We start from the raw sequence: 15,032 nt of genomic DNA on the forward strand, positions 1-15,032 counted from the left end.
TGTGAATTGTTCCTAATGATTGATTAAATTTGGCAAAAAGAGTTGATTGGAACTTTGAGCCCCTGTCTGTTGTAATCATTAAAGGTACTCTAACAATTGCTATAACTCTGACTATTGTTGCAGCTGAAGTGTCTTTGACTGCTATGGCTGTAGGCCATCTGCTAAAACTATCAACTATAGTGAGGATCTGTGTATGTCCTTCTGAGGTATGTAAAGGTCCTATTAAGTTGATGAAAACATTGGTGAATCTTGCATCAGGTGTGCTAAAAGTGCGAAGAGGTGATTTTGTGTGTCTGTGCATTTTATTCTTTTGGCAAGGTATACAAGTTTTAGTCCAATTTCGAATGTCCATGTTTATATTGGTCCAAACAAAGTGTTCTGCTATTAATTTCATAGTTGCTCTTTTTCCGGGATGAGGTAAGTTATGAAAATGTCGAAAAACTTGTCTCCTGATGCTAGCTGGTATATGATGCTATGTGGATGTATTTTGGATACATCGCAATAAAATTTCGTTGTACCAAATAGTATGGGCATTTCTTTTAGTTGTAAGGATGTTTTTGTTGTATAGCTGGAAGTGTTTCATCTCTTTCCTGTCCTTGTGCAATTAATTTCATATTTAATGAATTGAAATTTAAAAAGGCAATTGTAGCTCGAGATAGCGCATCTGCTATAATGTTCTCTTGTCCCTTAACATATCGGATGTCTGTGCAGAACTGAGCTATATAATTGAGATGTCTGATTTCTTGTGAACCGTATTTATCTACGCGTGTATGTAGAGCATATGTTAATGGTTTATGATCGGTATATATGCAAAAATTCCCTCCTTCCAGCAAGTGTTTAAAATGCTTAATTGCAAAGTAAATTGCTACTAGTTGTTTTGAAAAAGTACTGTATTTTGTTTGCGTCTTGCTTAACTCAGCAGAAAAAAAAGATATAGGAGTCATTGTGTTGTTGACTAGTTGGTGTATGACTGCTCCTACAGCTATATCTGATGCGTCCGTTGTAAGTGTAAGTTTTGTGTCTACACTGTCTTTTATGTAATTCAATTTTGTAAAGTTGGACAAAGCAGTTTTACCTTGTTTGAAGGCATCTAAGGTATGTTCTTCTAACTTTAACTGTTGGTTTTTTGTTTTGTTTTTTTAACATACATGTCAACGGTGCAAGTATTGTAGAACAGGTAAGAATCAACTGCAGTAGTTAATTATGCCTATAAATGAGCATACTTGTCTAACAGATGTGGGTTGTGAGAAATTTTAAATAGCACTTAGTTTATCAGGTAGTGGAGGTATTCCATCCTTGTCAATCAAGTGTCCGAGGAAATTAACCTCTAGTTGGCCAAAAATGCATTTCTCAATGTTTATCTTTAGACCGGAATGTGACAGTCTTTGAAAGGTTTGCTCCAAGTGTTATCTGTGCTTGTCGAGGTTTCTGTTAGCAATTAGAATGTCATTCACATATGCAGATATAAACGGTAGACTTCTAAAAACTTTGTCTATTAGCTTTTGAAAGGTTTGGCAGGCATTCCTAAGCCCAAAGGCGTTCCTAAGCCCAAAATCTTGGTTTGATTGTCTGTTAGTGTGTGATTAGTCATGTCCACAGAAAGGTTGAATGTGGCTAAAAATTCTGCTCCCAATATTGGTGGTGTTTTGCTGTCTATGGTAAAATTCCACAAAAAATTCCATCGCATGCCAAGATTTATATTTAAAGATTTCTCTCAATAAGTTGGTATTTTTGTATCTGTAGAGGTGGAATCAAACCCAAGACGCCCAGTTACAAGACTGGAATGGTCTTGGCATCACACCCCCATAGAAGTAGACTCACCTGCTTACATGAGGGGTGAGAGCAGGCTACTTAAACAAGACATTCACGGCAACGAGGCTGGTCAAATATACGTCGTCTTGCCGATACTTTACATGGCGTCGGCAATATAGGAAACCTGCAACAACGTTGGAATATGTACGAACAAACACAGCAGATATTACTTCAGCAGATCCTCGAGCTACAGCAACAGAACATCACCCTGCAAAGACACAGAGGACAGCCAAGCAAGTAACTTACAAGGAGACCCGACAGACCTACCATAGAACCGGTCTCAAGTGATGGTGACTAGGCGATATTCATTGAATCCTGGAATAGATACAAGGAGATGTGTGGGTTGGCCGAGCCAACAGCGTTAAGAAATGAGCTGAGAATGGCCTGTGCCCCAGAAGTAAACAAACTGTTGTTCAACATGGTAGGAGCAGAAATACTGAACTCCATCACGGAGGAACAGCTTTTATGACACATAAAGCTCATAGCTGTCAGAAGCCTATACAAAGAAGTGTACCTGAAAGAATTCCATTCCATAAGGCAGAAGGAGGGGGAATTGATTATGGACTTCATGGCACGACTTCGATCAGTCGCAAAATTATGCAACTTTTCAGTGACTTGTCTGAACGGGATACGATATGGTAACAGGACAAATGGTGGAGGGCTGGCAAACCTGCAGCATCAAAGTAAGGTGCTATCTGAGGCTGCGATACTTACGACACTGGAAGAAAAATTCAACAGGCTTGTCAGCCTATAGACCACGGACAAGTCTACCTGCCATCTCCACAGTAGTGTATACCCTACTACAATGAGCATACAGAGGTCGGGCTGCAGGCAGCGGCCTTGGAAGAACCAGACTGTATCAACCCCGAGAGACACTGAACCCTGTAAATGGTATGGGAAGAGCTCACATCCTGACGGCTCAGAAGGGCGAGGAGGCTGCCCAATAGCAAAGATGACTTGTCACAATTGCGGCTTGACCGGACATTTACAAAGGGTCTGCCGAAAACCGAAGCAGGAGTCCAGCAACAGATCTACAGCTGGAGTGGTCATAGCAGAATGTAGAACTCTCACCATCCAAAGACACAAAAAGGGTCATAACCGGATGATTTGCCAAGATAGATAAATAAAAATGGGAGGTGAAGCAAACCTGACAAAACCAAAGACCGTGCCGCACCTTATTTGGAACAAAAATAAGTTCCGAAGAGGTACTCCTGATCCAGCACCAACCCTGACAGTAGAGATAACTCCGATTCCAGAGGCTCATGCGGAATTCGGGCACATCTCCATAGAACCAGCTGGTCTCCATACTCACCGGATTGATGCGATTGAGGACACTGGGGCACAGACATGCTCTAGCAGACCAGAAATCCAAAAAATTCTGAAGTGTCCAGACAAATATCTAGTACCAACCAGTCACCAAATTCAGAGAATCACAGAAAACCTACTAAACATAACAGGCGTGGTAAAAATCAGAGTAGGATCGTGGGAAACACGTTAGATTATATCAAAAAATACATCAGATTTTTGCCTGTCTGAATCAGCCCTAAAAGACCTTGGTCTGATACCAGAGAACTTTCCAGACCCAACTTCACAGCAGAACGTGGCAACTAGCGTGGCAACTAGTGCCAAAAACTAATGTTCCACCTAAGCCGGACAATATCCCTTTTGCCAGAAGACAACAGACCCCGATTGAAACGATGGATGAAGGAGCATTTTGAGTTAAGTGCAGGTAATGAAAGGAAAACACATGGACATCATGTTCATCCCGGGACCCAAACCCTCAACTGTCCACACCCCAATCCCGGCCCCACACCATTGGAAGAAAAGAGTCAAGGAGGACCTCGACCGAGATGTAGCATTGGGCATCATAGAACCTGTACCAGTGGGTACACCTACAACATAGTGCTCCAGAAAGATGGTTGCACCAAAAAAGGATCGGTCACTGAGGCATACGATGGGCGTACAAAAGCTCAACGCCGCTACCCTTAAACAATACATTCACGGCAATGAGGCCGGTAAAATATACGTCATCTTGCTGATATGTTAGAGTACCGTTAGCTGCTTGTAGGTGGTAAGATTGTGGCGTAGTCTCCTGATTCTGTTTTGGTGGTATCATGCTTATTTTAGCTCCAGTGTCTATTAATAAAGTATATCCATGAATTTGGTTGTGGATATAAAATAGATGACCTTTAGTTGAAAAATCCAGTAACAGTTGCCATCTCTACTGGCTGGAATTTCTGTTTCCCAGATTCGTGTTTTTAAAAGAACATGGGTGTATACAGCGTCTTGCCTCCGTACCGAACCGTCTGTGATAATAACAATATTTGTTTTTTTGTTTTTTTACATGGAGGTCACCACTTATCAGGGCCCGGAAGCCACTCGGGGATAAGGGTTTGTTTTATCACGATTGTCACTTCGGTTTTTGTTCAAACTTTGCTGTTCTATAGGCTGGTTGGTTATTGTGGGAGTAGCGACGGTCTGCATGTAATAAGTCTTGCAGTTGTTTTGACAGTTTTTCTACAGTAGACTTGAATTCGTTTAGTTCCTCATCTCTTGTTTGTGCTGATTACGGTTGAATAATGTTTACCCTGTGGCTTCGAAGACTTTCATGGATCCAGTCTGCTATGTCAGCTAGTTTTTCAGTCCGTCTCCTCCGTCTTGGGGGTGAGAATTCATGTAGTGGTAGTGGATAATTTGTCCAGCCATAAGCTCCGCATAATGTCACTCAGCAAGGTTCGCATGTGTCGTAGTAGTTGTGATGGGGTATGGTCTCCTAATTCAACCTGAGTGAAAGATTGTGCAGCATTGTTTCATTAGAGACCCCGATCCGTTTTAAAATTGCTTCCTTGAGTCTTTCATACAGGTTGTCTTCTGGAACATTTTCTAGCAAATCTGTTTCTTCCTCAATATAGCTTTTCTCCCAAGTTACAATATCGTGTTCTCTAGAAGGTGGTTTGCTTCACCTTGAATAATGCCTGGATTTGAACAAACTAGGACTTGATGTTAGTTGGGTTGAAAGCTGGGATATTCAACGATATTGTGGCTAGGGGGTGTTTCCAAAGGTTGTGATTCCATTTTCTTCCTCCTTTCTAGTTGTTTCTTTTTTTTTTCTAGTAGTGTTCACAGTCGAATCACCAATTTGTTGAGGAGTTGCATAAGTCCCCTGAAACAAATAAATAAAAAGAAATACACTTGTGATTTGTCTTTCTTTGTCCGTCTCTGAATAAAAAAGTTCACCTTGCCTTTTTATAATTTTTTAAACACTTTTTTTTTTTTTTGCAAAAAATAAGTGTTTTAAATTGAGCCTTGATTGGTCAAAAATTAATATTTCTTGACGAAGAAACGTATTTTCAACGATGTCGGCCATTTCTCAAGCATCCTGCTTTTTGACCCAAGAGGTTTGGTGTGGGTGAATGCTGTAATGCCGACACAAATGAATTTATAAATTTTAATGTGTGTGTCTTAGAAAAATAAAATAAGAAACAGTACAATATAATAAAATGATTTTTTATATTGTAAACTGCTTCAGCAATTTCTGGGACTAACTAGTTCTACCCCACCCCCCGCGCCAAGTGGTAACCCCCCCCCCCAAAAAAAAGATGATATATTTAAATTGTGGGGTCTGCGTACGTGTCTGGTCCACAAAGTATGGAAATAAAAAATTAAAAAAACGTTTACAAGTGTTTTTGATATAGATGTACATAATAATACTTTGATAAGTATGTTTTAACTTAAATAGGGATGGTATAATAAAATTGTAGGGTCTGCGTTCGCGCCTGGCCTGGCCTCCATAGAATGGAAATAAGCACAAACTTTAATAAAGACTTTTCATATCTATCTGCGTAAGTATACTTTGATAATTATGTTTCAGTTTGAAGAAATATGGTATAATAAAATTATGGGGTATTCGTTCGCGCCTGACCTCCGTAGAATGGAAATATGTCACAAAGTTTAACAAAGTTTTCTAATATAGATCCACAGAATATTGTGATAAGTGTTTCAGTGTGAACAAGTATGGTATAATAAATTATGGGGTTTATCTATTTTATTTTTACTTTCATCATATTTTGCTTTGGTTTTGATACCCCCAAATTCGAAGCTATCTCTTTACAACCCTTCCTTTTCATAACCTATTATACTTTCATAAATCAGAGTATATTTTCTGTAGGCTGTTTTTGAACGCAGTCAACGACGGGTACTTTTGCTAGTATATATATATATATATATATATATATATATATATATATATATATATATATATATATATATATATAAATTGTGTTTAAATAGTATTCAAACATGCTATTTTAAATAGTATTTTCAAGTGTTACAATATCTTTTCTGTTTTTAAATTTGTTAGGTGAAAGTACAGAATAGTTACAAAACACCCGCCAGCGCGGTAACATAAGTGCATAAGTACCGATAAAGTGATTTTTAATTTCGTATTCAGCTAATATCGTATTCCAGCGGCACTTGAACGAATGGTTTATTTTATTCTCGTTACATCGTAATCACGTGATTAAAATTTTAGCAGCCGAAAAATTGGGAGACAAAAGGACCAGGAGAACAGGTGATTGTAACTGTTATGGTGGAAAATAAAATTATCACCAGGTGGCCAGAAAGTTGGTGCTCATTTTGCATTAAATTTATATAGAAAAGTGATTACCACTTTTTGAAAACGTAATTTCTTTATATCATGAAAACTATTTCTTTTCGACACTTTTACATGTAATATTCGTTTTCAGCATTCACGAAAACCTTTAAAAGTCGTCGTTTACAAGGTTTTTTTTGGGGGGGGGGTCTGGAAAGAATCTAAACGTCATTTTGTTTACTTTTTCGCTCATTTCAGTTTTTGTTTTCCTAATTAAAATCTCTTCAAAATAAAATTAAAAAAAAAAAAAAATTGTTAAAAAAGCTTACCTCAAATGCAAACCAAGAATAAGGCGATACAACATCATAGAAAAGTTCAACAAGTTTTTTGGGGGCAGTGCTCGCCATCTTTTTGTCAAGGGGTCAAAGATTTAAAAAATATTTTGTTGTTTTAATCTCAAACTTAAACCAGAATAATAATTTCGAACACAGATTTATTCCGTTAATCTGGAATATATGAATTGCAATCATATACGAACAAGAATAGAGCAGACGATGGTAATTTTTAGGAATGTATTGATAAGCAAATTGGCTGATGGCCGATTAATCGGTATTTGATAATCTGGCGATTATCGATTAATCAGTTGATTAACAGGTTTTCTAATTTCGATTTATGAGCAAATTTTGTATTTAAATAAAACAATGTGTATGTATGCGTCTGTGTGTGTGAAAATATTTAATTAATAAACTCTTAAACCACTGGTCGCATAACACTGAAATTAACAGGAAATAGTAATCATAACACCAGGATGGTTTATAACGAGTAAAATCTTTGTTTGGATGGATGAATAACGCATACACAAATACGTTTGCAAGTTGAAATTCAAAATGTTTATTTCAATGTGACGATATATTTCTTATTTCTTTTACACACGCGCAAATTCAGCCATAACTTGAAATGGTTTAATTTTAAATCTTTCTTATCTATGTTTTTATAGCAACTCAAACGGTAGGGAATGTGCATGGAGCATTAAATGTTTTGGTTTCGATTCTAGCTGATGGCACCAAGTCTTTTTTTTTTTTTTTTTAACTTTTGAAATCAGTACAACAGACATGTGGCTCTATAATAATAAATACGAATATGAATTAAAATATATTTAAACCTTATAAGAAATAGGATGGCACTTTTTTGGAATATTGTTAAGTGAATATTTAATTTAAAAAAAAAAAAAAACGATATATTTTTTCTTCAAGAAAAAAAAAAGGGTGTTGTTTTACAATCCACAGAGGTATGGAAAAGTTGTCAAAAAACAAACATATAACAAATAAATGTTATCAAGGGTAAGATAAGTTACTTTTCTACCTAACTGGACGAGTTTTTAGTGTTTTTATTCAATGTAAGACGTTTTTGGTTAAAAAAATACAAACAAGTAGTGTTATGTGTTACGTGTGAACAATAAAAAATGACCTCAACATCTCTTTACATTTTTGAAGTTTTAACAATGACTTTAAAATAAAAAATAATGCAAAATGGTGGTAGAAACTCACCCAATAAATTTTACCATGATATTTCCTGTGGATAGTTTCCTACTTTCGACTTCAAGAAATTTCAGCACTTGCAACCTTGGTTCTAAAAATTGATAGATCCCGATTATGAATTGGTGGACACCGACTCACACCCTTACAAGTTAGTGACTCCATGGCTAGTACCTACAATTGGTGACTACTCCTTGAGTCCTATATTGATAACCCCATGTTAGTACTACATTTTTGACTCCTCCTTGAGTCCTACATAATAATGACGGATTCTGCTGGAGATGTTGCTTTGATTCAAAAAATGTTCCATTTCAATCATTAAATTGTTGCTGTTCCATTTCAATCATTAAATTGTTGCTGACTCTTCAATGTTACTTTACTTCAAAAAATGTTTCATTTAAATTATTAATTTGTTAAAAAAATAAATTTTTGCTTTATAAAAATCCAATGTTGCTTTAATTAAAAAATTGTTTTCTTAAAATGATATTTTCTTACGCAGACTTTTAAATGTTTTTACAATTATATATTGATACATTTTTATACAATAAATGTTTTTACAATTATATATTGATACATTTTTATACAATAAATGTTTTTACAATTATATATTGATACATTTTTATACAATAAATGTTTTTACAATTATATAGATACATTTTTATGCAATAAATGTTTTTACAATTATATATTGATACATTTTTATACAATAAATGGTTTTACAATTATATATTGATACATTTTTATACAATAAATGTTTTTACAATTATATATTGATACATTTTTATACAATAAATGTTTTTACAATTATATATTGATACATTTTTATACAATAAATGTTTTTACAATTATATACTGATACATTTTTATGCAATAAATGTTTTTACAATTATATATTGATACATTTTTATACAATAAATGTTTTTACAATTATATATTCATACATTTTTATGCAATAAATGTTTTTACAATTATATATTCATACATTTTTATACAATAAATGGTTTTACAATTATATATTGATACATTTTTATACAATAAATGTTTTTACAATTATATATTGATACATTTTTATACAATAAATGTTTTTACAATTATATATTCATACATTTTTATACAATAAATGGTTTGGTTTTCAAATATTTTTGTAGTTTGGTAAAAAATCTTGTTTGCTACTTATTTGCTGTGTTATTTGATCAAGAAGAAATTGGAGTTATCACCCCTAAAAGATGGCCACCGTCCATATATTGCAGAAGTGTCTTTAATTTGTTTTAGAAAACCAAAATTATATATATTTTTTTCTTTAAATATATTGAGATGCTTCTGCATTTATTGACCTGCGATTCCTATAAAGTTACTCAAGTTTGCCCGGCAGATGATGGGAAGAACCAGAAGCAACCGGGTGAACCTTATTACAAAATTTGTTACAACCCCCTTCCTCCTTTTTTTTTTTTTTTTTACATGGAGTTCCCCACTTATCAAGGCCCAAGGGCCACTCGGCGATAAGGGTTATTGTGTGTACAGTAATCAATGGGATAGTGTAGTATTAGTATTGGAGAATTGATAAAGTGTCATTACTTAAGGGGGCGGTTCATCAGGAATTTGTTTGTGTTAGACTTGAAGACATCCAGGTTGAAGTCGGGAGGGAAACAGGCAAGCGGAACAGAATTCCACAGGCGTGCAGTTCTAAGAAAGAAGCTTTGTTCATGGAATCTACGTTTTGATTTAGGCACAGATAAGGAGTGGGGGAATTATTGACGGTGGTTTCAGCTAGTCGGGTGATTTTTGAAAAAGATTGGCGAGGGGGGACCAGAGAATGGAGCTTAGACGAGCATTTGCCATGGAAATAACGATAGAACAAAGATAGGCTCGTTACGTCTCTTCTGTGGGAAAGAGGTTGCAGGGAAGAGAAAAGGGCATCCCCTACCAAGCCACAAATCTATTTTTATGTTAAGAATGGCGATGATCACTGAAATTCATTCAGTGGAAAAAATGTCTTCATATTCAGAAAACTAGTTTTACAACATCAATAACGATTTTGTTTCCTAAATATTTATGAACTGTTTTTTTTTTTAACATATTCATAAACTGTTTCTTTGTTTAATTGAAAAACAAAACAGTTCATAAATACTTTTTTATAATAGTTCTGTTTTTATGTTTGACGTGAAAAAAAATTACCAACAAAAAAATTGAACAAAAACAGTGCATAAGCATATTTTTATTATAAAAATTATAATTTTGTTATGAAAATTAAAATAAAGACTGTTTGAATAAAACTACTATTTTTACATTTGCTTTAAAAAAAAAAAAAAAGAAAAGGCTATATTATATACAGTATTGGTATTGTTGCGGACGCTGAGGGTCCCCCGGTGATAATAATAAATCAAGTAGGTTGAATTGAATAGTTGTGATAAAATGGTGATAGATGGTGATAAGAATCATAGTGATAAATCAGGGAGTTGAAACAAGCAAGCAAGGATGACTGAGACAAATGGATAAATTATTTACAAAATTTATTTTTATAAAAGATTGTAAATGAAAAGAGAGGATACGAAAGTTTCTTCTTGGTCTAAAGTCTCTCTCTGTGACTGAGATAATTCAATGAAAGACAGTTCCTCAACTGAGGTATAAAAAGATCTATAATATGTGATAGGTAATTGAATGGTTTTTTTACATATTGAAATTATCCAGGAAAGTCTTCGACTGAATTAATTGAATGTTCTGAAGGAGACAAGTAAGAGTTCTTGGTTAGAAATAACCAGTCTTTTTAGAAAGAATTAAACTATAAAAAACCCACCGCTTACTTAACGGGGAGATAGAAAAGGGGAATAAAAAGTCCCTTAGGCTTGCAAGCCCGTATCCACGTGGAGGAATTAGCAGTATAATGCCATGTTCACTATTGAAGTTTTGTAAAAAATTAAAAATAAAAATCATCGGCTTTCATTTAGAGTCGCACTTCTTTGTTTACAAAATCATTGGGCAGAAGTGACGTCAGACACATTTTAAGATACAGATGACCAACACTGTATATAATGTAATTTTTTATTTATTTATTTATTTTTAGCAAATATAAAAATAGAAATTTTGTTCATTATATAAAGAAAAAACAATAAATGTATAAAAATAGATTTTATTTTTGACAAAAAAAAAATTAAAAGTACAAAATATACAATTTAAAAATGCAACAATTTATTGTATTTCATATTAATTTATTTTATAAATTGTCTAAAATGGAGGTAAGTTTTTTGGGGGTTTTTTTATTACCACAACCATATTGAATTATAAAAAAATACAGTCATGCTGCAATTTGTAACATTAATTAAAATTAATCAAGTATTTTATATTTAATTTAATTAATTAATTAACATGAAATACTTGATAAAATTTGTTAAATAATAGATTTTATCATTTTTTTTTTTAATTAAAAAGATTTTTGGTGTTTGTGCATTATAATTGGATGTCACAAAAATGCATTTTAAGCAAAAAACACTATTAAATACTTATGCGTCATGTCTAAATTAATACAAATTTCAAAATTCCGAAAAATGATCCAAAAAGAAAAATAATTACAAGAAAAAAAACAAAATTTATTGAATAATACAGTTTTAGTAATTTAGTCTATTGCATATGACAAACTGACTTATCACACTTGTTTTCAGTTCACTATTTCAAATTAGGCGGATTGATGATAATGTTTTTGTTTGTTTTTTTTAATAGTTCTATCAAATCTTCTGCTTGATTATATTTTTTTCATAATTCTTGGAATTTTGACTAATTTCACGTAATTTTTTTATTTTATTACATTTTCACCCCAAACAAGGCAGATTGCCACTTTGTTGTAGGGGGCTACTATCAGGGACATAGGCATCAGGGGTACTATGTAGGGAGTTGGGCAGCAAGCTGTCGGTTCACGTTACACTTGAATTTCTGTATGTCAGTACAGTTGGGGAAGCAGGGACCCGGAAGGGAATTCCAAAGTCTAGCTGTCCTGGGGAAGAAACTACTGGAGTAGAAAGCTCTCTTACATCTAGGGATCTCTACTGTGTAGGGGGTGGAATTTAGCTGCTTGTTGGGTTTGTCGGGGGTATTTACGTTGAGGGGGCACAAGTGCTTGCAGTTCGTCAGAGCATTCACCATTAAAGTACTTGTAGGACAGGCAGAGGGATGCAATGTTTCGTCAATGGGACAGAGGCTGAAGTTTAGATGACAGTTCAGGACCTATCAGATTGGCGACTCTCTTTTGAACCTTATCTAAGAGCGAGAGACTAGTGGCAGATGCACCAGCCTAAATATGACACCAATACTCCATACATGGGCGAATGGTGGCCTTATAGAGGTATAGGATACTTTCGGACGTTAGTATCTTTCTAGCACGGTAGAGAGAACTCACCTTCTTCGCAGCGGAACTGGCGATACTCTCAATGTAATTGTTCCAACTCATGTTTCCTGTGAGCATTAAGCCGAGGAGTTTAAAATATGTACTTTCAGATAAAGAGTCATTGCCCATTGCTATTTGTGGCAGAGAAGGTTTCTTGTAGTTATTGAAGGAAACAAGTTTAGTCTTGACAGTATTGAATGTGACCATCCATTTATGTCCCCATTCCACTACAGATCGGAGGTCATCTTCTAGTGTTTCTGCCATTTCCTTAGATATGTGTTCATTTGTTTTCCTGTTATGTCTGTTATAGAGCGTGGTGTCATCAGCATATATACCCATCTCACAGGCAATTTTGTCAGGGAGGTCATTAATGAATATTAGGAATAACAGAGGTCCAAAGATAGACCCCTGAGGTACTCCTGCATTTATATCATATTGTTTAGATGTATGACCGTCGAGGACAACCTGGATTTTTTTCTTATCTAAGAAGGATTTAATTATGTTAAGTAATCTCCCAATGATACTATATGATCTGATTTTCCTGAGAAGACCTTCATGCCATACCCTGACAAAAGCCTTAGATATATCTAGAGCTACCGCTCTACCCTCCCCCGCTTTGTCCAGTGACTGGTATATACGTTCTGAGATTACAGTTAGGATGTCTGCTGTGGAACGGGCTTGCCTAAATCCATATTGTTGGTCAGTCAGAAGTTTAGCATCTGTAAGGTGATGGACTAGAGCTTGGTTAATTATGGTCTCAAATATTTTGGCGAAAAGTGGGAGGAGGCTAATGGGGCAATAATTTACTGGGTCAGTTCTTTCGCCAGAATTCTTGAAAACTGGTACTAATGAAGCAGTTTTCCAGCAGGCAGGAAAGCAAGATCCATTAAGGCATTTGTTGTAAAGTTTGGAGAGAACTGGAGCCACTTCTGCAGTTACTATTCATAATTACATAATAGTGGTTTTACTTAATTATATAATAGTATCTTTATTTAAAACACTAATTTTTTTTACTTAAAATGATTTTTAAAATTAAAAAAAAAATCTAATTATATTATTATAATGCACAAGCACCAAATTTTTTAAACAAGAGTTTATATTGTCTTGCTTCCCCACGAGGACATAATTAGAGAAAAAGCCAGTTTTTAATGTAGGAAAATCCAGCTCCCCAAAAAGAGGCACTCTAGATTGAAAAAAAAAGGAGTAAAATTGCCTCAGTCTAAAAGGATTTCTTATTCTTTGATCATGGACAGAAAATATAAAATGTTGATACTAGACTATTGGTCATCCATCCATTTGTTTGTAAGTTAATACTGTTTCGTAATCCATTTTTCAAAGCCCAATTAACTTTATATCCATTGATTTAAAATTAATTGGTATTGATATATGTGTAAGATGAAAAACTTGTAACAAAACAACTTTCTTGTAAAAATTGCTGGTAAAAATTCTGTAAACTGAAATTACAGCTTAGTTTGAGGAATTTCAGGAACTGGTCCGACCCATTTTTCACCTGAAAATTAAAAATTAAAAAATTGTTTTAATAACACAAAGAAAACATTTTATTTCCATAATTATAAATAACTACCAAAAGTTGGGTACTACTGCATTTTAAACCCCGTTTTTTCTTGAGTTTCATTCAGCAACACCCTGCAAAAGATGCAAACTGCTCCGGAAAATGCTGGGTGAGTTATTCAATGAGAAACCGAGTTGCCAAAAGAGACGTGAGCGAGTAGACGATGCCAAATTGGAAGAAAAATACAAGAAAAGAAAGAGAAGAGTTTCATTGCACTTCAAAAGATTTATTTTTATACGAAAAATTTTTAATACAAAAAATTTTTCAGATGAATAAATTTGGTACTTATACAGTTTAATGACGACATTAAAAAATGGAAATATTGAAAAAATTTTTTTTTGTACGTACCTGTTATAGACTGAAGTTCTTCGAAAAAAAATTTCACTTCATTTGATCAAGTAGTTTTTTTTTTACAGCGAAAAACAATTATTTATCACGACGACGTCAACGTGTCCATTTTGGAAATGTACCTAGCAGAATACCTCCATTTTAGGCCAGATTTCGCAATCTAGCCTTTTTTTTTTCGCCAGAATGAGATGCGCACATCACATCTGCAATTTTTTTCCGTTTTTTTTTTTATTTTTAAAGCAGAATACTATTGAATATGCCAAGAAATTGAAGAATGCAAAGAACTGAAGAATTTTTTACGCGATTATTTTCGAAACATGCGCAGTAGTGTTTACCGATGTATTGGAAAATTCAAAATGGTGCCCGACACTCTCTTTAACATGGTAAGTTTGGGAAAAGGTGTTATAAATAATAAACTACACAAAATACTATTTAAAAAACACCGAATATATGTCAACTTATGTCACGGTAATATATATTGAGCGAATTTCTAACAGTACTTTGTCTAGTTTATTATTTATAACGTCTTTCCTGAAGTTACTGTGTTAAAGAGAGACTCTGGCGCCATTTTGAATTTTCCAATACATCGGTAAACACTGTATGCTTTTCGAGCTGAATAAACATGTTACATTGAATAAAAACACTAAAAACATATCCATATACAGTAATACAAACCCTAAGTTTTGTTTTTTTAATTCGAAAATTTCGGTTGCATATTTCTAATTTTTCTAATATTTTATTTTTATTTTCTTCTGTTACAAATTAAAAAAAAAAAAAAAAAACACTCCAAAAATGGCA

General features: G+C 34.1%; 2 protein-coding genes across 2 annotated transcripts in view; both read right to left on the bottom strand.

Annotated features, from left to right (window-relative positions):
• LOC145255590 (glutathione S-transferase kappa 1-like) overlaps positions 1 to 6,884 on the bottom strand; it is a 42,109-nt gene extending 35,225 nt beyond the window's left edge. The window contains exon 1 of the mRNA XM_080114068.1: positions 6,733 to 6,884. Within this exon, the coding sequence (XP_079970194.1) occupies positions 6,733 to 6,810 (78 nt within the window). The 5' untranslated portion in view covers positions 6,811 to 6,884. The remainder of the gene's footprint in view (positions 1 to 6,732) is intronic.
• Positions 6,885 to 9,431: 2,547 nt separating this feature from the next.
• The window catches only part of LOC145255592 (glutathione S-transferase kappa 1-like), a 29,408-nt gene continuing 23,807 nt past the window's right edge, over positions 9,432 to 15,032 (bottom strand). The window contains exon 8 of the mRNA XM_080114070.1: positions 9,432 to 13,823. Within this exon, the coding sequence (XP_079970196.1) occupies positions 13,774 to 13,823 (50 nt within the window). The 3' untranslated portion in view covers positions 9,432 to 13,773. The remainder of the gene's footprint in view (positions 13,824 to 15,032) is intronic.

The sequence above is a fragment of the Euprymna scolopes genome, chromosome 31, assembly GCF_053919585.1.
Source record: "Euprymna scolopes isolate OS-2025 chromosome 31, ASM5391958v1, whole genome shotgun sequence".
NCBI lineage: Eukaryota > Metazoa > Mollusca > Cephalopoda > Sepiida > Sepiolidae > Euprymna > Euprymna scolopes.